The sequence below is a fragment of the Haliotis asinina genome, chromosome 13, assembly GCF_037392515.1.
Source record: "Haliotis asinina isolate JCU_RB_2024 chromosome 13, JCU_Hal_asi_v2, whole genome shotgun sequence".
NCBI lineage: Eukaryota > Metazoa > Mollusca > Gastropoda > Lepetellida > Haliotidae > Haliotis > Haliotis asinina.
Window position 1 is genome coordinate 21,838,096 of NC_090292.1, and position 26,422 is coordinate 21,864,517.

Here is a 26,422-nt window from a genome sequence, read left to right on the forward strand (position 1 = left end):
CATACTAGTGCGATATTGCCGTAAAAAATATTACACTGCAGTATCTTCAACGGGCGAGTAATAACTCCTAATCTCCTTTTTACCATGACCGCATTATTCAGATGTTAAACAAATACATATTGTGTTGGAAAATCCGTGCTATATAACGTGATTAGACGCTACGCGTTCGGTTTTAAATCAAATTTAGAGCTATTATCATTTCGTTATAGACCTCTGATTTTCCAACACAGTATGTTTATCTACTAAATATCTACTAATAACAACTATCTGTACTCAATGAGATCATTTTAATCAGTTGCAATACATTTTTTAACATTACAAACAGATAAGGAATATTTGAGTACACATTCCGTTACCTGGACAGAACTAGCATTGCTTTACTTCTGTTGTGAAAAATTATTCGAAGCAGCAACAGTCTCGGTGACAACATGCCTATGTTGGATTTCAAACCCCGTCAATCCAGCATTATTTGCTTGATATCTGGCACCCCGTCTACATCATTTACAAACAACAGCCTCGATCATGTATGTCTTAAACCTTGTTCAACAAGTTGTTCCCCCAGAAGGGGGATCTATTAATAATGGAATCGCTTGGATACAGACAGATTTAGGTTAGAACTGGTCAGTGACCCATGCCTGTCGTAAGAGGCGACTGATGTCATCGTATCCCAATGGCGTCGAGCGATGCTCATCCTTTGATCACTGGATTGTCTGGTCCAGACCGCCGCCATATGAGTGTGGCGTTTAAACGGCATATAAGCAAACATCAAAACACCAGTGACGGTGCATATGAAGTCATACCACTCTGGTTGAAACTATCAGAACCTATTTCAGTTGATGTTTCAGGAGATAGCTAAGAACTTCAGGATTGCGAGTAAACGTTGTAGGCTTGTATTGAGCACTCGATGCTTCTGGGTTAAGGCCAATAAGGAAACGGCCGACCCCTTCAAAGGTTCCCCTCTCCATCTGCAGCACAACTGGTGCCACGATACTCCCTGAGGTGACCAGTTCCCTGTATCGTTCATGGCAGGTTTGAACACAGGATCCCAGCTGAAACACACAGATTAAAAACAGACAGTTATATGCATTTAGGGTTAAAGGCAAGACATATTCTCAGCTGAAACTGAAAACAGATGTTTTTCATCAAAAACTCTGTTCCACGGGAGATATTGTTTGCGTGACATCAAATATGGATCTTTGACAGTAGATTGTGTACAATGCCCTGACAATGCTATGACGTCATGAGCTTGATGACGTCACCATGGTATGACTAAATATGTGTTCCTAGCCGAAACACCCAGAAGGACAAAAGGCATTTATATGCGTTTGCGATAAAAGGCAAGAAATATTTTCAACCGAAACTGAAAACAGATTTTTTTTTCATCCAAAACTTTGTTCCATAGGAGAGATCAATACAGCGGACAGTGACAGTGGAGTTTGAGCAATGCCCTGACACTGGTAGGTACGAGACTTTTCTTTAGTCTTTCCCAAACGTTGTGAGATTACGATTTTTTGCCTCTCCAAAAATATCTGTTGTACCACCAATTGACCCTTCCTCAAACATTTCCTTTTCTGACAAATGCTAAAAAGTGCCAGTGTTTAAAACTCGGATTTTAAAAAAACTTACTAGTTCGGATATAAACTTGCCTGTCCGGTTTTCAACAATATAAACAAAATCAAGTTTCTGAATACGTTACGGTTTGTAGGCATCGCAATGAAACACTAACAGGCAATGCAGCGAGCTTAGGTACACGTGTTGTGAGTGAGTGAGTGAGTGAGTGAGTTAATATTGAACGTCACATCGGCAATATCGTTGTGAGTGGGTAACGTGACATGATCAGTACAGTCGTGAGTAGTTTTTAAAATAATTATCATAAAACATTAAACACCTCAAACTAACGAAAAGAAAACCTGATATAAAATATTTACTGTTAGGGGTGAAAATATCAACCAGACCACCAGACAGGCTTCTTTTGAAATTTGGCCGTGCAAGATGAAAGTTTCGGACAGTAGGGCAGGTGGGGATTTTAAACGCTATTGCTACTACTACTATTCGCACTCCCCCTATACATTTTCCAGTTGCCCTGAAATCAATTATTCCACAGTACACCCAATCCTCTCCCCAACCCTCGATTCCTCACGTGTGGAGCCCATTTAATAATAATAATATACCATGTCCAGGGTGTCATGGAAAATTTTAAATTTCTATAGACTAGGCCAATATACAGCCTCAGAAAAGTGCCTGCCAACAAACCTGATCTTGTCCTTTTTGATAAAGCCAATGAATTTACTTATATCATTGAATTTTCTGTCCCTTTTGACAGCAAGATTCTGGAAAAGCATTATAAATGTGCGGACATCGCCTTTGAACTGTCTCGCTTGCATCCCAAGTACACTGTCGTCGGGCTCCCCATTGTTCTCGATGCCCTTGGTTTGGTACCTCCTGATCTCTTGGCGCAGATCAGGAGAGTGCCTGGGTTCTCCACCGGAAGCCCAGCCCTTCTGACAATCTGGGTAATGCAGAAGGTTGTCAGTGTTGGGGAGCCTCCATATTCTGCGGAAAGTTCTTGGTGGGTTCGACTGGGCAGTGTTTCCTGGGGGAAGTCCCATTCGCTGTCCGGGCTGTGTTTAGAGCGGGCGAGGGCCCTGAGCTTATGATGGATCAGCCGAACCCTCTCAGTTGCATTTTTATCTTTAATCTGTAAAGTGTAGTAGTAGTATATGCTCTTCTCTCGTCAAGAGCGTACATCAACCCCTGGGCTCTGAGGGACCAGTGCACAACGCATTTATCTTACCGCACACCTCAATGTTAATTCTGAACTGTTGGAAGCTTGGGTATTGGATCGATCACTTCAGCCAGCCTGTGCAAATCAAACGAATCGAATCTTGCAGCTCGCTGTTTTTCCCGCCTGTATTGTCTTAGTAAAGTCGCCGCAGTGTAATTCCCTTTCTCAATATTCACATGGACTATATTTGAACGTTTCGTCAAAATTTATTTATTGGAATGTGAGTCACAATTTTTCATAGACATCGCTAGATTTTCGAAACGACACAAGAAAAAACATTTATCTCCCTTCCAACTTTTTGCATTCGTAAAACATCGGTAATTTCCGTGCATCATGCATGATTCAGTGTTGTTCCAGATAAAGAAGTACTGCAACGAAGTACCAATGCCACTGGCAGGGGGGTATATTGCAATGTTTCCCGCTTGTATGAGGGGTACACTGAAAACAATAGAAGAGCGCTTAGCCAGTCAGAAAACGGCATTCATGTGTGAGGTAAGATAAGAGTACGTATACAGTGCCGACTTCCACCGCACTAAGGCAATGCTCAAAGCGCAGAGAAGTCATTGTTCATATGCACAAAATAATACGTGGATTTATTAAACATATTCTTGAAAGAGGTGTGTTTTGGGTCTCTTTTTGAAGCGTTCCAGAGTTAGTACCAGTTTTAGATCAAGGGGCAGAAATTTCCAAAAGGTAACAGCTGCATACCGAAAGGACATATCTGTGCGCAAAGGAGTTTTTAAATAGGCATGGACAGGAGATACTGATCATGGAAGCGGAGAGTTCTGGAGGGAGTGTACAGTGTCATGAAGTCTTGAAGATAAACAGGTCCCATTTTGTGAATTGCCTGATAAGTGAGAATTAGCGTTTTAAATTTGATACGTTCAGGAATGTGAAGCAAGTGAAGGGATTGGAGAAACAGTGATATGTGGCAAGATGGCTGCTTAGTGCCACATTTCTTCAGTCTTGCAGGTGGCCATATGAACACTGCTTCTGTCTTGTATTCAATGTCAACATGTTCGATAACATCCAATCTTGAATTGTTGAGATGCAGCTCTCGGCCTTGGAAATATCTGTTTTTCTTCGTTTGTGTTAATGTGATCTACTAGCTGTGAGTCATCAGCATAAAAGTGATGGACAAGCTGCTGTTGAGAGATGATACATCCGAGTGGTCTCGTATACACTGTATGAAATATTGGTCCTAAGACCGAGCCCTGTGACACTCCACAGGTCAGAGATCGGATCGCACGTTGCCAATCTGGACAGCTTGAACTCTGTCAGGCAGACAAAATTTGAACCATGACAGTGCTATGCTATTCACGCCGTACATCCTGGTGTATGCGATCCAATAGTCCTTGATGGTCAACCGTATCAAATGCAGCAGAGAGGCCCTTACACACCATCATGGCAACTGAACCAGCGTCAACACTCATCTTAATCTGGTCAAGGGTCTTTTCCGTAGACTTATAGCCGGACTGATATTTATCAGTTAGGGAAAATGTCTCCATGTGTTATAAAGGTTGGATTTTTACAACTTTCTCAAAAACTTTAGACAAGAAATCTAAGTTAGATATCGACATGTAACTTTTCAGGATGTCTGGATCAAGGGAAGGTTTCTTGAAGGTAGCCGGAACCACTCCGGTTGACAAGTTCAAGTTGGCAGTTTTAGTTTTAACTGGCAGAACACAATGACTTATTTGAAGAAGTAGCTTGGTTGGAAAACAGTCAAGGTTACACCTACTTGCTTTTGTGTCTCTGATGATTTTGCGAGGTTCGTTGGCACTCACGTCATAGAAGTTGCTGATGCTGAAAGTGCTACAGTATGATGATTAGTACCCCGGATAACCCAGGCTGCCCGGGAGATGCTTGAAGGTAAACAGTGCCATGACATAACCCACCGGGTACCCACTCTCTGCTAGGTTAACAAAGGCAATTTTGAACAAACTCATGTCTCATATGCTTCGTTGTGGGACAAGACTGAAGTCTTAGGGACTCTCTCTACTCAAGCTGTCAAACACGGTCACCAATCCGAGCACTGTCAGTGCCCAACGTTCCTCAGATCAACCTGCTTAAGACTCGAGCTCTATGCACAGGGCTACACGTCACCAGTAGAAGCTAGTGTATTATTACCAGATCTTTCTCTGAGTCCGTCAGGATCTTGTCCTCCACCAGTTCCACAAATACATAGTAGCACCTTGGATTATTCCCTGAAAGGACACACTTAGTCAGTGGAACGTATGTAAAGAAACATCGTGAATGTCACCTACAGCAACCAGCCTAGACGAATGCTTAGTCTCTGAATATTATAATAATTTTGATGGTAACAAACTAACCCATATAAATTTAAGAGGAGACCAGAGATTCAGAACCTGAGAAAATCCATTCTTGCTTCATTTAGGGGTTTAGCATTGCAGAGAGGCCGTGGCAGCAGTGTTTGCAATATTTTAATGTGCCAATTGGCCATCAGGGTTTGCAGGCTTTGAATGGAATCTGCAGGCCCACTTTGTCAAACCAATAAAAACAAAATAGATTACACTTTATACAGATTTTCAATTAATTAAACCAATTAGCGAAGCCTGTGGCGCTGTGTTTGGTAAGACTGGTGTTAACATGTCTGTGCGCAAAGCGCTGAAATACCAGGAAGTGAAACTGTAAGTTATCGTAACGGGAAGGATCATGGATGATTCCTGAACTTTCAGATCATTCAGAACAACCGAAGGGACGGTGTAACTTCAGCTACAGTCCATGCACACAGCAAAAACACTGTAACTCCCTATCGTCCCTAGTATGGTGACTTTCCTTCAGTTTTGGGCGATCTACTGCCCCCCGTTTCCCATATAATCACATAGTTTTAATGCTACATGCTAGTTTAAGCCTCTATGTGATATTTTGAATTCCGTTGTTTTATTGGCATTTGCCTATTTTATATTATAGCATTATCTATTACTAACGTATTAGTCATTTTAATCCCCTTATGGTTGGAATATTGTCGATGCGAATATTGGTCACTCTCAAGCAGACCCCTCGAAAACAAAGTTCAGGACAAATATCACTGTGCAAATGCATAACAAACTGAAATGGTTGAATGCATACCGAAGGTGCGTAATTTTCACTACCCTCCGAAGCTAGATCTAGCGGACATAAGTATGAACATCACCATCTACCTTGGATCGGGGTAGTGGGGTAGCCTAGGGGTAGTGAGGTAGTCTAGTGGTTAAAGTGTCCGCCCGTCACGCTCAAGACTTGGATATTGCTGGAATATTGCTAAAAGCGGCGTAAAACCATACTCACTCATTTGACCAATCACAATCATACTACTTACAGCCAACAGTGTCCACATGGATGTTTTCTGTTGCCATATAGTGCTGTATTGTGCCCGCCCATTTCTCCTCAGCCATTCGGACAGCTTTGTTGAAAATAACTTCAGAATACTTTTCTTCGCTTGCGCTGAGGTAGTCAAACGTTCTGTCAATGAAAATTAGCTATTTGGAACTGCTTCTTTTTGACAAGAGAGTCTTTGAGTGGATAAAATGATAGAGTCTGGCGTAATTCCCTTGGAGAAATATTTCGATTATGGTATAAGTGCAAGGTTGGTGGGAAGTGAGTGAGTGAGTGAGGTTAGTTTTACGCGGCTTTACCAAGGTTCAAACAACATCAATAATATAAAGAGCAGGTCGTATGATTCTTAATCTAGTACCAGATTACGTCTGTTGGATCATGAATGGGCATAGTTGCATCGTTTGCTGTCGTCAGTGAACGCCAGGAAAGCATGGCCGTGACTTTGTTATACTGATGAGGTTGGGCGTCATGCTGTTGACTGGGTGGGAATAACCGGGCGTCATGCTGTTGACTGGGTGGGAGTACCTGGGCGTCATGCTGTTGACTGGGTGGGAGTAACTGGGAGTCATTTTCGTTATGTTTTGTTCAAAGTGAACCAAACTATTCCAGCACAAATTTCCCCAGTGTGAGCGGATACCATCTGGGAGTTTTACAATTTATAAGAAAAGATGCCAATGTACTACATCAGATAGCAGGTAATAGCAATTCGGATGTCCCAACCTTAATCCGATACATAATTTAGTTCTTAGATTCCCATATTCTCCTGTTTGAGTAGATGTATTTTGATTAACTTTGCATCATTATTAACGGAGTAACAGACACATTTTCAAATGTAATGAAATAACTGAAAATAATGCGACATTTCAGTTGAAGTCATGGCATGTTTTGTGCATTTTGTGACGTCGGAAAAAGACGACACTGGTTTGCTGATTAGTATATATCTAACCTAATTTCCACTCAATGTGTAAAAGATCTCGGCTTCTGTGTCAGAATTCAACACTTTCTAGACAAAACATAAAATCGGGGAGCCTATATAGAGAGGGGAGGTGAAACTCCTCGAAAAACCGCTGAACGTATGTCTCGCTTTGTCACGTGACCAGTGGTGACAATATGTCGGCAGCTTAGTATTTAAGATTGAGCTCGGTTCATTTTCAACAGCTGATTACATTCGCTGAGTGTTGTGACAACTCGGAACCTACATGTAGAAGGTAAGTCACCTGTTCTGTTACTTCAGTTCTAGTCACATATTTGTAATTAGTGTCAGTATAAGAAAATATGTTTGTAGTAAAGTTTCAAGTCGGCATCTTGTAACTCTCTGGCTTCAATTATCGGTACACAGCGAAGATAGACTGAGTTTCGTCAATAAAAGCTTCTTTCACACATTCCTTTATGTTTTAGCAGGGAAATGTACCTTTAGTTGAGAGGTGTCTGCAAGCAATAGTGATAGTTTTGTGACTTAAAAACATGTTGGGGTTTAATTGGGGTGTGTGAAAAATGTGGCAGATCGCCGATCTGATCTGATGCGCCATTGAAATACTACACGCCGTTGTTTGAAGTGTGTCTAGATATTGCTCAACACCGTCTTTCACATACACCTTTAATTTTTATGAGGGGAATTTACCATCAGGCGAAAGGTGTTTGCAAGTAATAGTGATAGTTTCATAATCTAAAATAAATTGTTAGGACGTACTTGAGGTGTGTGAAACATGTGCCATCTCACCGATCTGATCCGATCCGCCATTGAAATATTCCACGGCGTTGTTTGAGTGCTTTTGTTTCAGCTTCAAAAACTTCATTCACATACACCTTTAATTTCCATTAGGGGAACATACCATCTAGTGAAAGGTGTTTGGAAGTAATAGTGCTAATTTTATAATTTAAAAAAATCGGTAGGGTGTTTTTGAGGTGTTGAAAAATGTGCCATCTCGCGGTTCTGTTCTGATCCGCCATTGAAATAATATAACTTTGAGTGTTTCTAGTTATTGCTCCAAAACCTCTTTCACATGCACCTTAAATATCTATGAGGGGAATATACTATGACCCGAAAGGTGTTTGCAGGTAATATGTATAATTTCATAATCTAAACATATTGTTAGGATGTATTTGAGGTGTGTGAAAAACGTGTCATCTCGCTGATCTGTTCTGATCCGCCATTGAAATACTACACAGCATTTTTTTTAGTGTTTCTAGTTATTGCTCAAAAAACTTCTTTCACACACACCTTTAATTTCTGTTAGGGAAACGTTCCATCTGGTGAGAGGTGTTTGGAAGTAATAGTGATGATTTTATGAATTAAAAAAATAATTGGAAGGGTGTATACATTCACAAGTATTTCATGTGTGTGAAAAATATGACATATCGTTGATCTGATCTGATCACTCATTACTACAAGCCAATGTTTGAATGTGTTTAGTCGTCCTAAAATTCATTTCTTTCAAATACACCTCTAAGTATTGAGGGGAATATTGTATCTGGTGAAAGTGTGAGGTATGACATATCTGATCTGCTCTAATCTGCCATGGATGCCTTTGATGCTTGAATGTTTTAGTTCTGAAACTATTGTTGATATTTGACAAAACTGCAAAGGACGTTTTAACGCTTTGTGATGGTTTTAAACTTTCTGGTTTTTTTAGGTGGGAGTGACTGTGTCAGTTGACATTCTGTCAGTATCCATGCAATTGCGCACATGCAGGAAGACATCTGGTCATCTTCATTAACTGCCCTCTTAAAAAAAATAATTTCGACTTTGCCACGACCGTCCATTTGTCCATTATAGACTGAGTGTCTGTAAGAATGAGACTGACTGAATCTACAACTCATTAACATGTGCTTAACTTTCCAAACTGTATTCCTGAAGGAAAAAGAAATAAAAATGTGTTCCTCCCTTGTCACATTTTTTCTATCAAAAATTAAAAATCAAAGTCTTACTCGTCACTTTTGAAAAGAATGTGCCCGAGAAACGTATTTTTATGCAGCCTAAGCATTCCACACAAACAGAAAACCACTGAAACATTTTAATTTTAATTGTGTAACAGATCATTTCAGTGAGTGAGTGAGTTTAGTTTTACGTCGCACTTAGCAATATTCCAGCTATATGGCGACGGTCTGTAAATAATCGAGTCTGGACCAGACACTCCAGTGATCAACAACATGAGCATCGATCTGCGCAATGGGGAACCAATGACATGTGTCAACCAAGTCAGCTAGTCTGACCACCCGATCCCGTTAGTCGCCTCATACGACAAGCATAGTCACCTTTTATGGCAAGCATGGGTTGCTGAAGGCCTATTCTACCCCGGGACCTTCACGGGTCCAGATCATTTCAAATACATATAATAACAGTGTTTGCAGTTCTTTAGTTTGCCATTTGGCCATCAGGGCTTGCTGCCACTTGCAGTCTTTAAAGTCTGCATAGCCATTTTGTTGAAATCAAACCAATAAAAACAAAATAGTCTTCATTGTAGAGAGTTTCACAGTCCCTACAAAATCCATTAGTGAAGTGTTTGGAGCACAGAGAAGTTTACATTAGTTATAGACTGCTGACATTCCTATGCGGCACTGAATATATAATACTATGAAGTGAAACTGGAAGTTATCCTAACATGAAGGATCAGGGATAATTCCTGAACATTAATACAAATTATGGGCAAGATGCTAGTTGAAAAGAAATGAGATCTAATTGACAGAAGACCACAAGGGCCTGCAGATAACTGAAACTGTTGGCCTGATACATTAACAACCGACGCTGGGCCTCTGGGCTGGCGATCGTTTCGAACGCTGTATCAAAATTGTCACATAAACAGAGAGTCTTTGAACAAGGCAATGTGTAAACACATTCCCAAGTCCTCTCATTAATCCACACATGCATCATTCGGCGACAGGAAGTGTAACCAGCTTGTTGTGACAACATTCAGGGGAGCCTACTCCAATTTACCGAGTATTACTCCGGGAGATGCCGATAGTTTCCGACAATAAACTGGTTGAAATACTGTTAAGCGCAGCCGATTAGCGCTGAGAACAAACCAAGTCGACGTGTGCAGTGGAGCATGACGAGGCACACGTTAATTAGTACAAATGGTAAGGAAAGCAAGCGAGTGACCAATCCCTGTTATAGAGTATCCCTGATAAAATGAATGGCTTTACCACAGGAATAGTGTCCTGAATATATCAACAATTAGACGGTTTTACTACTTATCTTATTGTGAGCAACACGCGCACCTGTCAGGCATCAATTTAGCATAAATTGAAATTTCATAACACCTGAATTATTGACTATTCATTTATTAAACAGACTTTTCTTCTTATGATTATGTAATTATTTCGCGTCATACATATGCAATGAAAGGTACGAAGAGATCGCTTTTTCAGCAAGGAACTATAAGGTTTGTCCAAATCAAGACATGACCTGGTTTATATATTTTTAACAATTTTAGTATAAATATTGTTTGAGTTAGATATTCTGCCATTAAAATGTGTTTTAATCGAATTTGAAATGACTTTATAATCTAAAACAATTATAAAGAATCATAAAACGATTTTGACAAACTCGCACCTGGTCAGTCAATTTTCATAACTGATTTGTTTATAAAAACGACACAAACCAATCCAATGAAGAATACAATTCTTTTAAATATGTGTGCCTATACATTTCATACAATGTACAAATCATTTTCATTAATATTAACAGTTTTACTTATAAGGTTGAATTAAATCGCTGTTTATTAACCTGTTCATATGAAACTGCAACATTTGTCCCAACGTATTGAATATTGTACATCACGGGAACTAAAGCACATGTTGCAGTAATGGCTACGTGTGATCTTCTAACACTTGTGTAAAGGCTTAAAATGTGGTATAGTACACTTACTGAGTCAATTTCTCAGGCAAATATTATCTAAACAATCAAAAGCTTTCAAAGAATAAAAACGCATACCCTATATCCACATATGGTATGTTGAACACGGATATATGCAGATACTGAAATCAATTTCATGAAAAAATTTCTGAACGATACGCAAAATATACATCAGAATACTGAAAGTGCAATCGGCCTTTGTGTTTTCTCTTGTTCAACCGACCTTCACCTCAAAGAAATTGCCTAATGTGTGCAACAATGTTGACGTGTGACATCACTACAGATGACCGATTTCTTTCAAAATGGCGGTTTCGCTGACTAGGGTGGACAGGATTTTATGAGGACTCTTTCCTTGATTCAGGGATCTTTCGTACATAAATGTGAGATGTAAGTAATCAGAATTATTCTGACTATCTCTGTAGTGTTATATGTTTTTATAGCTTACATTGTAAACGACGGAAGAAGCCAGAAATGCCGATAAGTACCGTTGTCGTTCTACGTCATTTTTGCGTCAGTCATAGCGTCACGCTGCACTAAAAGTTTGACAGTTTCATATAAATTATCAAATGATTGCATTGTATCTATTTTTAATTTGCTACTTCTTGCTACGATGTTCTTCCCCTGAATATACTAAGCGTACTGAGCCATTGCAAGCAATCATTACACGACTGGATGTTGGAAAAATTCCGAAAATGCTACACAGTGTAAAATCGGAATTTTTTTTGTTTACATCTCAAACAAGTGCTGTCTTTCGAGCGCAGCGTTCGTTTTCATACCTAGTATCTTTCGTTTCGTTTTATCTAGACAGTTGGTATTGGTGACAAAGACCATTTGTAGTTTGATTCTAAGATGTGTGGGGAATTCAATGATGCATTTCTCGCAGCTGACTCTGAAAAATAAGCGACGTAATAGGCATCTCAATACCGGCCTTCCCGAAAGTGCATTTTCGAAAACATCCCAACCGATTGTGGGTTCATCGGCAACGTTACAGAATTATCATTACTGGTAACATGAAAACTTGATATCAGTGATCATTAATATGCTGTTTTTGAAATTCAATACTCATTGTATTTATCCGATTTTCACATTTCAAAACATACAGCAAATAACGCTAAGAATCGCCATTTTGGATAATGTGAAAATTGGCGACATTTACGATGAAGCCTATTTTGAAAGGCAATTTTAAGCACTTTAGCTTGGTCTGAGATAATAGTGGATGGTATCATGAAACAGCCAATATTCCACAGAATTCAAAACTGTGAAGTATATATATATGTGCGTGGTATATTTGAATTATATTGGACTTCAAAGTGAAGAGGAAGGACATATATGTCCCTGTGGCATCCAGGGGGTTAAGATAATGTTCTTGATTGGCAGGGCATGACAGTAATTCAGGCTGTTGATTGTGAGGGAATGACAGTACGTCATGCTGTTGTTTAGTGGAGAATGAGAGTACGTCATTTTGTTGATTGGGATGGATTGACAGTACGTCATGTTGTTGATTGTTAGGGCGTGACTGTGAGATAGTCGAATGGGAGGCCGTAACTGTTTGACGTTTCACTTTCCTCGTTACATTGTGTTTAATTGTAACGTTATGTATAATATAGAAGTACCATAAGCCGACTGATGATTTTCTTTGTAACTTTCAGAATGTATCGATCTGCTGTAATGAACATTACGGCACGCGATCTCAAATAAAAAGGAGTGCCAGTTTACTGTAAGCGGAAGTGTTATTTAATTACCCAATAATCCGAAATCCGAAATCTACGACCCAACGTACGCTACAAAAGTATATACTTCTATGTCAATGACGTATACATAATCTTCATACCTTTGTTGAAACTGGTACTTTGGTGCTGACCCTGCAAATCCGGTTATTTTGACCAGGTCTTCGCTTCTGTATCTGAAGAGGCCGGTTCTCGTGGTGATGACAATTTCGTATGTCTTCCCGATCTCAACCTTCAATATAAACGCATCTGTCTCATTCCCCTCGCAACGGCAATGTTAAACATCTTCCCGATCTCAAACTTCAGTGTAAACGTACCTGTCTCATTTTCCTTGTAGCGGCAGTGTTAAACGTTTTCCCGATCCCAACCTTCAGTATAAACGTATCTGTCTAATTCTGCTTGTACGTCTTCCCGATCTCAACCTTCAGTATAAACGTATCTGTCTAATTCTGCTTGTACGTCTTCCCGATCTCAACCTTCAGTATAAACCTTCAGTAACGACAACGTTAAACGCAGGGGCGGATCCAAACGTTTGGAGAAGGGGTGTGTGCACATATATCCAATGGTTAGGGTTAAATATTATTCAGGGATTTTATAGTCTTCTTGACCCTTGCAATCAACCTAATTTTATTTCACATTCATTTCGTGACGACAATGTGGTACGTCTCCCAGACCTTAACGTGCAACGTAATTGCATGTGTCTCTCTTCTGTTCTACGACAATGCAATACCTCTTCTGATGTCAACCTATGATCTTGTCGGACGAAGTATCCAGTCTAAGTAAACTTAGGTTCAGTATCATTCTTTACACTGCTATACCGAGTCTGATAAATCCTAGAATAATGCCCAACCTTTTGAATTGACCAATCAGAACACAGGTTATCAAATCGAACGCTATTTTGCCCCACGATCGCATCCGAGTACTACACATGGAGGGCGCCATTACTCACAACTGCCAGTAGACAGCAATGGCGTTTCTTTCAGTATTCCAGGGTGTCACCTTGCAGACATATAAGGTAATAGTAACCATGTCATGAGACACCCATAAGCCTATATTCTGCAGGTCACATATCCGTGTTTTAAGAAACGATAGCTGACGCGACCTCTAGGGGTTGTTAGACATAATGACAGCCTAATGAATAATACTGTGCCCAAGTTTATTTAGACAGGCTGTATCCTTAGTATCTGAACGCTGTTGGTCCTGAAGGTCATAGGCTTACTCCGATTGTCTGGCTAGTCAGATAAAAACCAACATCTCTTGTAACCAGTGTGCGAAATAGACACTGTTCCGCTGGCCTGTGGCTAGTAAAAATCAAGTCGGGAATTCAATGTCCACAATCAATGGCCCGACTGGCATGTGAATGTCATGGGGTGATTTTCTAAATATATCACTCTCTCGGACTTGTTAAGTTTTATTGTAAACCAAAAGTTACTGTGTTCTGTAATCTGATTGGTTGAAAAACATGATTAAATGGTATTAGATTCCCGGAAACTGAAAGACTATTCACCGCGTATTGACACGTAAACAATTGTTTTGTTGTGTCATCAACAGTGGTGACGTCATTCAAATCATATTGTGACGTAAAGTTAGAATGACGTCACAAATGAGCAACTCCAAATGCTACCATGAGAACCAGCTGAAACGGCCAGCTGATGACACTTCACTGCTGTGTCCGTATTCGATGTAAACGAGTACAGACACTAAAACCCCTTTGGTTTACTTTTGTGTTTACAATGTCGATAAACATCATGTGTTGGCCAATTTCCGGGTGTTATTGAGTATTTGAGGCACGGGAATATTTCATTTGAAACCTCCGGCTGACGCCGTCGGTTCCAAATGCATTCCCGTGCTTAGTGAACAATTTTGTGGGCTAGTAACTTTCAGGAATAGCAAGCCCGACTGGCTAGCCAAACATTTGGTAACTGTTTCGATCACTGGTTGGAACAGTATTCAGTGACATTCCGGAAACCTGTCAATAACTTGTCACCGTTGAGCAGTTGACAGATGCAGGCCCTGCAGTTGCTTTTCAACACCAACGTCAAATATCACCAGCGTTATCTTATGCAGTTGAAATAATACTGAAGAGTCAGCTATCGGAAAAAACATATACATGGAAATATTTGATAAACGCACTCGTGAGTTTCAACTGTAACTGGGCGATGACGTAGCCTAGTGGTTAAAGCGTTCGCTCGTCATACCGAAGACCCGGGGTCGATTCCCTACAAGAGTATGTTGTGTGAAGGCCATTTCTGGTGTCCCCCGCCGTGATATTGCTGGAACGTTGCTAAAGCGGCATATAACTCAGTTCACTCACTAAACTGTGACCTGTTTTCAAATTTGACAACTCAGCCAAATGCATTTCTCAAACAATCTAAGCATTTTGTGGAATCAACTTGAAATAAAAATGAAAATGAAAATGGCGCACAGAAGGAGGCAGCCTTGTCGTAGAAACAAGACTAGAGTGGAGAGAGCTCGCGGGTTGATTGACCGCAGCAACTGTGTGGGAGGAATCGGTGTTTACGCGTTATGGTTTCAGACCTGACACTGTCCTCTTTATAGCGTCGTTGATACTTAGCCAGGTGAGGAGAGATACAGCTAGGAGCAACCCCCTGCCTCCTCTGACGCAAGTGCTCGTATCTCCCCGTTTTCTGGCGACGGGTGTACTTTGTTCTCTGATTGTATCGGTCAATCCAGATTTGAGGAAGTCACCATGAGACGATGTCACATTGGTGAAACAAGATATACACATGAATATTTGCTTAAAGGTGAAAATCATCCGCTTTGTATCCCTTGTGATTAAAGAATCACGGTCAAGCATGTTTTGCTTGACTGTGTTAAATACTCCATCACAAGGGATAACTATTTCAAATACCGAACTATGAAGGAACTTTTTAATAATGTAAGTTCTCATTTAATTATTGCATTTTAAAATAATTAGATTTGTTAAATGATTCGTAAACAGATAAATATTTTATTATTGGTCGCTTAGATTAGTAACTGAGATTGTTAGTATTGTAAAACTATTGTCCCCCTGAGAGGGTACGTAAGTACCCAAACATTTGAAGCGAATTTAAACTTACAAGTATTTTAGACGTAGTATGCCTGTTATTTTAATTTTAGCTCGCATTTCTTACATTCGCTAGCAGCTGAGGTGATAGTGTCAATCCAACTAGTGTCCATGCAGGAAGCAAAAGTAGTGTAAGTCCCTATGGTTCCTAGTATGGTGATCTTCCATCAGTTGTTGGCGATCTATAGTCGGTTTTTATATTGTATTGTCCAAATAGCGACATTAGTTTTAACTTTCCACGCTAGAATTCAAGCTAACTGTGATATTCTAGTTGTCCTACTGCCCTCCTTCGACAGGTTTTCGTAATACACATGTATTCCATTGCAGTGTTAAATGTTCTCGCCACGATATGGCCGATGTGATTCACGCACTGTATCGGTCAATCTGGTACTTTTGCTGAGGTTTGGTTCCCCTGGCACAGCGCTTCATTAAGATAGCCCCGGACACAGACTCATGCAAGTCCATGTTTTACAAGATTGCAGATCTTTGTAAGGCTTATACTTAACGTAATGTGTCACCTGACATGTTGTTGATGGCCTCGACCTTGAGAGGGACTGGGGTACTGAATTCTAACGCAGCTCCCGACATAATCATGTGCCTTGGCCTCGTTTGAAACCCGTCTCACACGTCTCTTTAATCTCATCCCCCAACATACAAATATGTCATATTCTTGTCGTGGCCTCCAAATTCTTGGTCTTTTATGTCGGAACAACCATAAATACTCTACGGTCTTACTTCACTCGCAGTCACTTTCCCGTCATTCACTGTCGCACGTAATGACACCGCAGATCCTGTCGGTCAGACACCTCTTATTCATTGTGACATGTACTACCCATCAAAAGTTTAGACTCACTCGTGAAAATACAGCCCTTTACTTCAGTCAACTGTTCTAATCTTGATTTTGCAAAATATTCCACACTGTTTAAAGATACCGTTTATACATGAACTGATATATTGTAAAACACATTCGTAACGTTGAACAGATTAACGTCATGAGTTCAGTGCAAATTTGCAAATTTTTAAAAAAGAAAAAAAATACACCAGAACGCAGTTTTTTCGCATGCACGGTATTGCACATGCTCTTCAGCAATTTGGTACATGATCCACGTGCTGTTCATGAATCTTTCTAATCTTACTTTCACTTTATTCGGTTTTCTTTTTTTTTTAGTGAAATTCATCGGTTTTCACTGCAATCAATCTATAGGTGGATCAGTTAGTCAGGCAATGAGGACTGGCATATTGATTGTACATGGATCCGATTTGACAATAACCTTTAATGCATCCAGATTTAAACAAACAGTTTTCGCATTAATTTACTAAAACCACCGGAAAGTGGTCAGTTACAAAATACTTATTTGAAGAGGATATAGATGACAATTCATTTAATAATTTGCCAAACAACAAGTACGACTTTCTTATATTAATAAACAGTCTTCGAGGAGTCTTTTATTGTATATCCAAATATAGGTATATAGGTATTATATTGTTTTATCACATGGTTTGATTCGCTTGAGAGGCGTGAAGATACGGGTTAGAAATGACCTTCATTAATTAACCCATACTTGTCGTAAGAAGCGACTAACGGGATCGGACGGTCAGTTCGCTGACGTGGTTAACATCGTATTCCAATTACGTAGATCGATGCTAATGCTGTTGATCACTGAATTGTCTGGTCCAGACTCGACTCTTTACTGACCGCCGCCAAACAGCTGGAATATTGCTGATTGCGGCGTAAAGCTAAACTCATTCACTCACTCGATTCGCTTGGGGAAAATATAAAACTTAATTTACGTTTTACTGAAAAAGAACCATGAAGACGAAAGTGTGAAACCCCGTCAAGTCGGACCTTGTTATTTCCTGAAACTCTTTGAATTATACAATAGTTGCTGGAACGATGTAACCGTTATTTGAAGGTGCAGAAATATATTGTAATTCAGGCAATTATTCACGGGAACATTGTACGTACATACAAGTGAGCGAGTTAGGTTTTAGGCCTTTTTAGGCAATATTCAAGTGAGTGAGTGAGTTTAGTTTTACGCCGCACTCACTCAGTAATATTCCAGCTATATGGCGGCGGTCTGTAAATAATCGAGTCTGGACCAGACAATCCAGTGACCAACAACATGAGCATCGATCTGCGCAATGGGGAACCGATGACATGTGTCAACCGTGTCAGCGAGCCTGACCACCCGATCCCGTTAATCGCCTCTTACGACAAGCATAGTCCCCTTCCATGGCAAGCATGGATTGCTGAAGGCCTATTCTACCCAGGACCTTCACGGGTCGCAATATTTAAGCACTATGGTAACAGCAAAACTACCCTTCACACTTTAACAAAATGTGTGGCATCTAACCCATGACAAACTAACTCCTTAACCCACAAAAGTATATTACAAGTGATTCCGGGGCATTTGATTGGCTACTGCAACCAAAGTGTATTATTCAAAATATAAAAAGGCCACACCCACTAACAAAATCCCGATTCTGATTGGCTGATAGTAGAATGGAAATGGCTCCTGCTGTATAATGGCATTGTAAAATGCCATTGATTCGTATTTTTTATTATAATATTCATATGAATTGTCGCCAAAGCTTCTTCTTTGCACGTATTTAGTTATTAATGTAAAACATGCGTACAATGTGTTTTCTCGAAATCATGACTCGCTTAGCAGGGAAGGCGTCATATGGTAAACATGTTTATAACGAACACTCTTATATGGAACTGACCGATATGACGAACTCTTTTAGTCTAAATGCGAACAGCGACCTCCTGTTATAATGAGCGGAGTTCGCTTTTAGCTGCGTGCAGAATAGTTTCCATTTTTTTCTAACCAGTCATGCAAGATATGCCTGAAAGTTACTAGCCAACAAAATAATTTACTAGTCCCGAAATTTGAATGGAACGTAGAAACTAGGCAATACATTTTTAAAAAATATATCAAAATGTGAATCATATAGCAGATATCATATATATATATATATATATATATATATATATATATATATATCACATTTTTATCAGGCCATAATCTTACTTGAGTTAAATATGTGTTAAAACGTAGTCTTAGAGAGAGATATTTGCAAAATGACCCCATGAAATTCACTAGCTAGTCCGGCCAGTGATTGTGGAGATTTACTGGCCCGACTGGGTATTTACTAGCCTTGGGCTAGCGGGTCACTGGCTATTTCGGTCACTGGTTATAAACGTAGTTTACAACAACGAGGCAGAATAAATAAAACAAAACGACAAAATTACACGGTTATAGGGACATCTTACCGCGGTTATAGGGACATCTTACCTCTGTTGCTAAGAGAGTATCCGGTTGTTCTTTCGTTGTGTCCTCCTCTGGTATAAATTCATAGAAATTGGCTTGCGGGATGATGGTGTATTCAATTACGCCTGGCTCACTCTCATGTGAATTGACACAAACTCCGTACAGTGCTTCCGAGGCGATGTGGTATGGTGAGTAGATAGGGGTGTCGCCAATGTAGCGCCGCAACAGCTTGGCCTGAAATGACGCAAGACATCAGGATTACAATCTTAGCCCTACGCCTATCGTAAATCCCTAAAATCTCAGTCTTTGCGTGACGTTACGATCGGCATACCGTCTCACTAACTAGTCTTACCAAGTCAATCGTAAAGTTAAGATCCAAAGTCTAAGTTGCTCATGACCAACTTACGATCGCAAAAATCAATCGTAGAGAAACAAAACTGGCGACTTTCCTTATTACAGTATCAGGCGATGTGCTTGTGGTGAGGTACAGGATGCCTCGTCCCGCCTTGTTCATGGTGATGGACGAGGTTCATGCCAGATATCCAGCTTTCACAAGCACTCTTTCCAGAACCCAAGGTGCTGACTACTCGGGAAGGGTGGATTTTTAGTAGAACTTGGAGATCTTAATTTAGTTTGCTTCATCCAACCATTCAGGCCATTGGTAGCGGCCACAAAATTTCCGAGTCCCGTGCTGGGATTCGAACGACGGACCTTCAGATCCGAAGTTGGATGCCTTGTCCACATGACCAAAGAGATTAACCCCGTCAGCAAGCTGACAATACCGAAACGGCCTCCAACCATTTCTCGGCCGATTACTTCTCTTCTGTCAGTGATCATTTCTCTATTATCTGTTGTTTTGCTCATTTCACAATACCGAAACGGCCTCCAGCAAAACAATCTATGGCATCGTTTTCAGGGTATCAACAAGCGGCATTATTTCTGTTACTGTGTAGACTGCTGTCTGAGGTAGTCAACCAACCAAACATGAAGAAACCCATCAGCCAATATCAAATTATCAAAACAAAAACAGAATTTCATCTGGTTCACATTTGACCCGCTATGGGTCTACGGCGTCCGAAAGCTGCTTGTAGCTCCATTTCCGACAGTACGTTACTTCCAAATATAACAAATATAGCATGTCTTAATCCCACATCTAACACGTTAATCCCCAAAATACCGTATGCTAATTCCAGATAAAACAATATAACATTCTGTTCCCAAATCTAACATATGTTAATCCCTAATATACCGTCTGCTAATGCCAAACATAACAGTATAACATATGTTAATCCAAAATGTACTACGTGCTAATTCCAAATATAAAAATATTCCACATGTTAATACCAAATATAATAGATATAAGATATGTTTACTTCAAATAGAACAAATATCAACATATCTTATGTCCAAATATAACATATGCTATTTTCAAATGTAACGTACGTCACTTCAAAATATAACATGTGTTAATCCCGAAAATAACATATATACGTATTTGAGATTATACTTACTGAGTTTTCATAGGTTCCCGTGGCCGATCCTTTGATAACAGAGCAGCCTGGCCAAAGTTTCTGCACCGCATTCTCACATCCGTCCTTTATGGCTTCCCTCACTTGTGCAGCCCTGGCTGGATCTTGTCTAATGTGACTTTGAAGCTGCTGGCGAAGGTCATCTGTGACTCCCAACTTCGCGAGAAGAGTCCCATGCTCAATATCATCACACAACCTGCTCCATCTGTCTTCCACGAGACGGAAAAACTTCAGAGCTGCGGCAGCTGTCAAGAAGGACAAGATTTTCAGATCGGGCTCAAGCAGGCCAAAGTAAGCATGGGCGTAGAGCGCATCCTTCTCTGACCTTATCTTAAACACCGGAGGAGGGGAAGCTGTGAAAGGCCAGGGAGGGTAGCTGGTTGACGAAGCGGGGCCTCGGAAAACCCCTGGTTTGACTTCCTTGGTTGGCTTGATGAGCCGGACGTCGTGAAGCTTTTTCAAAGAAAACATACCCGGATATGAGTACATTTCGGCATTTCCCCGTAATATCGTCATAATTATTGTATTAGTGTAGGTGGCACTATTCCTAGGAAATATTTTGCATCTTCCAGAAGATGTCCCGGAAGTGATACATAAGTAGTCCACGGGGTCGGAGAACAGCACCTTGTCCTTACCGTCCAAAATCATTTGAACATATTTCTCATAATATTTGGAATCGGTCAATTTATGCTGTGACCGAAACTCGCCCATCGTCCTGATCATGTGGAAATTGTGGTCTGCTCCGTACAAGGTGTCCGATGAAGCCTTGATGATCTCCTTTAATGTAAGATCTTGATATGTTGCTGTATTTACTGTCGTGTCATGGAAGCGTCGTTTGACGGAATCATACTTCTTCCTTAGGCTTCTGTTGTACAGGAGTTGGTCGTACAGTGACTTGGGAGTGTGACTTCTGGCAGGCGAGAGACTTGCAATATGGAGGAAGACCCCCGCCAGTACCATCATTGCCGAAGATAGAATTAATTCTGAAAATTAATATATGAATGACAGCGTTAAGCACTATACTGTTTTATCCCCGAAAAGAGACGGTACAGTTCAGGTATGCGTAAAAACAGGAATTTGTCCTTTGCAGAATGCACAGTCCTGTCTACTGATTGAGAATGGTTTTACATCGCCTTTACCAATATTACAACATTCTTACGGCTGGGAACACCAGAAATCTGTTCTGGTTTAACACGAATCAACTCTAGGAAGTGGTCTACCGATGTGGGGAATCGAACCCAGGGCTTCGGCGTGACGAGCGAACTCTTTAACCACTAGGCTACCCAACCACCCAGAAACATATGTTATGTTTGGGAGTACCAGTGTTCGCGGTAGGTTGTGTACGAGCGTGTGAAAGTTACATTACAATAGCATTATAAGCTTAACAAATAGTCTAATACAAGCTTTAACTTGCGTTCCAGTGTTGTGCGTATTCCATCAATAGTATGCATATCTCTGTGTGGAAGTCACTACCTATCTACTGACGATCGTTAATAGTGATTTCAAATGTCAAGGATATTATTACTCGTGAAGGTCCCGGGTAGAATAGACCTTCAACAACCAATTCCTGCCATAAAAGACGACTATGCTTGTCGTAAGAGGCGACTATGCTTGTCGTAAGAGGCGACTAACGGATCGGGTGGTCAGGCTCGCTGATTTGGTTGACACACAGTGCGGCGTAAAACTAAACTCACTCACTCAATGATATTATTAATTATACTTGTGTAAAATACTAAATATTTTTGAAAATTCTTTTCATTTATCTAATTATGCATTTATTGTATTGTTAGTAACAATATACATTGTGAGTTTCTATTACATGACAACGTATTTTACATTGATCAAAACATGTTTATAATTGTTCAAGTTTACATTCATCAAAACATGTTTTCATTGTTTAAATTTACATTGATCAAAACATTTACAATAGCTCAAATTTACATTTGTCAATCAGTATGATTCTCTTAAATCGTGCAAATACGCAAGTCCCAAAACATTCAAGGTAATTTTTTTCGTCCCATCTTTTCCAGTCGTAGAATATATACACTTTTATGCATGGCTAAACTGCGAACAGCTGAAGGGATTGAATAAATCCAGCTAAGGTCCGTGCAGGATGCACACATATTGTAAGTCCCCATGGTTCCTAGTCTGGTGATGTATCTTCAGTTGTTGACAATATATAGTCTGTATATTATATACTGTATATTGTTTACTGTATATTGTTTACTGTATATTGTTTACTGTATATTATATACTGTATATTGTTTACTGTATATTGTTTACTGTATATTATATACTGTATATTGTTTACTGTATATTGTTTACTGTATACTGTTTTGCCTTCAAAAGTTAAACGATTTAGATTTTCAAACTCATTTCATATATATATTTTTTTATATGGTTGTTTTACGGTCCTTCGTCGACAGGTTTTTAACACTTTACCTGTAATATTATAAAACTGTGATAGGACATATGTCTGAAATACTGCCGATCTGATTGTAAACATGGTCTCACTCAGTAACCAGTCCAACAGCCTGAAATCAACACCCTATGAGTTAAACACGTCAAGCAATGCATTTAGTGGTAGTTTAGTGTTTTCCAGGGACAGTAGTGTCAGCAATGATACTAATTTCTGAACATTAAGGCCCACTTATACAGAATCGGTGAGTGATTCACTAATTTTATCACCTATCCTGTCGGCACTGAGAGCTGCATCTTTCCTACTGCATGTATCGGCATCAGATCCTCAAGTCCAGACAAACCGTAACATATATGTAGACGCCCGTTGTTTTGACACTAGGATTGTGTGGTGTCACTTCACTTGTAAATTGCAGACGATAAAGTTCAGACAATGTGTTACCCAGTCATCACCTCCGTTTCAAAGCGCCATCTGCCAGCCTGGTTCGCAGGGTCTGTTGCGCCTGCGCTAACTCAGTGTCGGAGAGTTAGCGCGGGCGCAACAGACCCAAGGAACCAGGCTGGCCATCTGGCGGCAGGCTTTGTTTCATTTTGAACAATAGGAAGTTCCAAGTTTCGATTTGTTTTTCGTTAATCAGCCTATTAGCTTTGTTTTGTTTTCAATGTTAAAGTACTTTTTTTAATATTAAGAAAATCACAATCTCTGCGTGCAGAGTTTTTTGCGTGAAAAACGCAGGCGTCTGCGTTAACACGAACACTGGATAAGACTTTTTGGGATTGCGCGACTTCCGGTTGTGTGGAGGTTGCGGTGGCGAAGTAAGTTAAATGGCTGACTGTGTGTGAATATTCCTTTGTTGTCAGCCTCGCTGCCACCTCCCCTGGCATTCTAAGGCTAAATAAAAAAAGTGAAATGTTTCTGGGGCATCGGCACGTCACATATATTTGTACGCGTAACACTTTTAATGCTATTTAAAACAAATAATTTTGACTTGACCGCGTCCGTCTGTAAGAACAGTCTGTAAGAGTGAATGTACAAGTCATGAACACGAGCTAAACTTCCCAAGCTGTAAGGCCGGGCGGGACAACTTAGGAATGGCCAGCACAACCACTACTGAAAACAGATCATAGCCGGCGAGCTAGCGGGCAGTTACTCATAATCTCATATCACTGAAGTCAAGAAACGACCAGAATATTGCAGTTGGACGGGATTATATTCTAAAAAAGGAGACGTAAAGAAGAACTTGTGATGTTAAAGTCAGTATGTTTTAATACGATCGTGTGGATACACTTTGTAATATACTAATATACCTGAACATTAACTGTAAAACGTCCTTTACAGATTTCATTTTCACTAATGATATGTTCCGTTTGATTTCATCTCGATACTTGGTTTTGGTGACAATGTCATGTGTTACTTGATTCTGACATGAATGAGGAACTCCGAAACTGTATTTGTTTCAGCTGATTGTGATCAGTGGCCATGTCGTCAACGAAATCTAAATAATAAATAAATAAGTTATGCGCTTAATATGGAAATTATGAAAGAGTCCATGGCTCCACCTGTTTTGGCATTACACAGAATTTACGTCATCATTTTTGCTTGTGGAATGTTTCTTCGGAAACATCTCTTGGCGTTGTTCATCTCAATTTGTTTTGTATACTTGTGAATTAATTTGTGCATATAATTACCTGTTCCTGTGATTTGCACCAGCAATGAGTTAAGCTCATCATCACTGAATCCGTCTTCAACAACAGATGCAAAATTTCCAAGTGCAAAATCGCCGTATTTCATTAATGTATCGGTTTCTTGTTTTACGTCGGCCATGTTCGTGGGCAGGCGCAAAATAGTGCATTACCGTAAACCATGCATAATTACGCACGGAAAATCAGAAATCTGTATAATGTGATTATACACCCCTGAATGACTTTGATTAACCAATCACGATCCAGTATTTTCTAAAGTCATGGTAGAATATGAAATATACGTAATGTAATAGGTGGTCATGACCTGCCTTCGCAAAATTGATGTTGTAAACACTATCCAAGTTCACTTCCGCGTTTGTGTTCGTGTATTTTCCAAAACACCCCCGCAATACTAGAGTATCGCCGAAGTGCCATTGGTGATTTATGAAAAACATATATCAGTGATCACTAAAAGGTTATGTTTGAATTTCAATCCATCGCGTAATTATCTGATTTTTCACATTCCAAATAACGCTGTGTATCGTGATTTCGTAATGTGTCAACATGGCGACATTTACGGTGAACCTAATTTTCAGATATTGCTTTCCACACATTTGCTTTCTCTACGATGATACTGTATTGTATAAAAATAGGAAACTCAAAATTGCTAAGTTTAAGAATATATGCGCGATATATACTTATAAACTGATAAGGGAATCCATGACAGTAAAAGTGCACCTTAATTTTTTTTTTCCAGGGTTCCAGGGTTCTCCACCCTATACATTTTCTATTTTTAAAATTAGTAAGAATGACTTACATTGGTCACATTGTGCCATGTTTTATTATTCGCAGTTTTGGTCAATGTAAAATAATCCAAATATATTCTACATTTCAGTTTCAAGCGTAACTATTTGGATCAAATGAATTATAACTGTAAACTAATATACATATATATCTTTGTCATTCAGTAATTTGCACCATTACAAGGAAATATTTATTTCTCGAAGCGGTAAAAATTCATTACACTAGATACGTCAGCCATTTTCGTGCCGGTTCGGTGAGCGTAGTCTGTTTATTAGAATTATTCCAAGGGTTAGGGTTAGGTTTAGGTTTAGGTTTAGGGTAAGGGAGATATCCTAGTAGGTAAATGCATGAGTACCAATTGTTTTCCTTTTCCATTTTTAATACTTTGTTCACAAATAAAAAAGGGATACCAAAAACGTCAAAAGTTAAATAAACGATGAAATGGTTTAATGTCGAACTTTTGGGCTCATGGAAATCGGCCTCCAGCAACTTTCACTTCTAGATCTCTATATTTTCAATAATGATTGAATTTCGAAGTCTAACTCACCAAACATGCCCATGTCTCACTCATTCCTTAGCGCGATCCACATTATCCTTACTGTGTTCCCTACAACACTTTTCTGTCACGAAAGCACACAATAATTTTTATACAAGCACGCCATTCATGCATGCACCGTGAAATCAACGTCTGACGTCTGACGTCAACAACCGTTTCCATATCCGTTCATTCAACACAACATGGTATCTTGTAGATTACGGAATAGGACGATAGTGCCAAATGATATCGGGGCCATTCGGCAACCGTCAGTAGATTGAAAGCACGAGGCACCAAGTCTACCCGTAACCTTCGTAATTGTCCGCAACCAATTCGATTCTTTCCGTTCATTTCCGTGACGTCACAGGTATGACCATTCGTAACTACTCGCCTCTTTCCGTAACC

At 39.9% G+C, this 26,422-nt stretch overlaps 1 protein-coding gene across 1 annotated transcript in view; it reads right to left on the minus strand.

The window, feature by feature from the left end:
* Positions 1–364: 364 nt before the first annotated feature.
* The window catches only part of LOC137260049 (uncharacterized), a 33,262-nt gene continuing 7,204 nt past the window's right edge, over positions 365–26,422 (minus strand). Inside the window, exons 2-7 of the mRNA XM_067797739.1 lie at positions 20,560–21,560; positions 19,073–19,282; positions 12,811–12,938; positions 6,108–6,250; positions 4,916–4,992; positions 365–1,049 (exon numbers count right to left, since the gene is read on the minus strand). Of these exons, the coding sequence (XP_067653840.1) occupies positions 825–1,049; positions 4,916–4,992; positions 6,108–6,250; positions 12,811–12,938; positions 19,073–19,282; positions 20,560–21,560 (1,784 nt within the window). The 3' untranslated portion in view covers positions 365–824. The remainder of the gene's footprint in view (positions 1,050–4,915; positions 4,993–6,107; positions 6,251–12,810; positions 12,939–19,072; positions 19,283–20,559; positions 21,561–26,422) is intronic.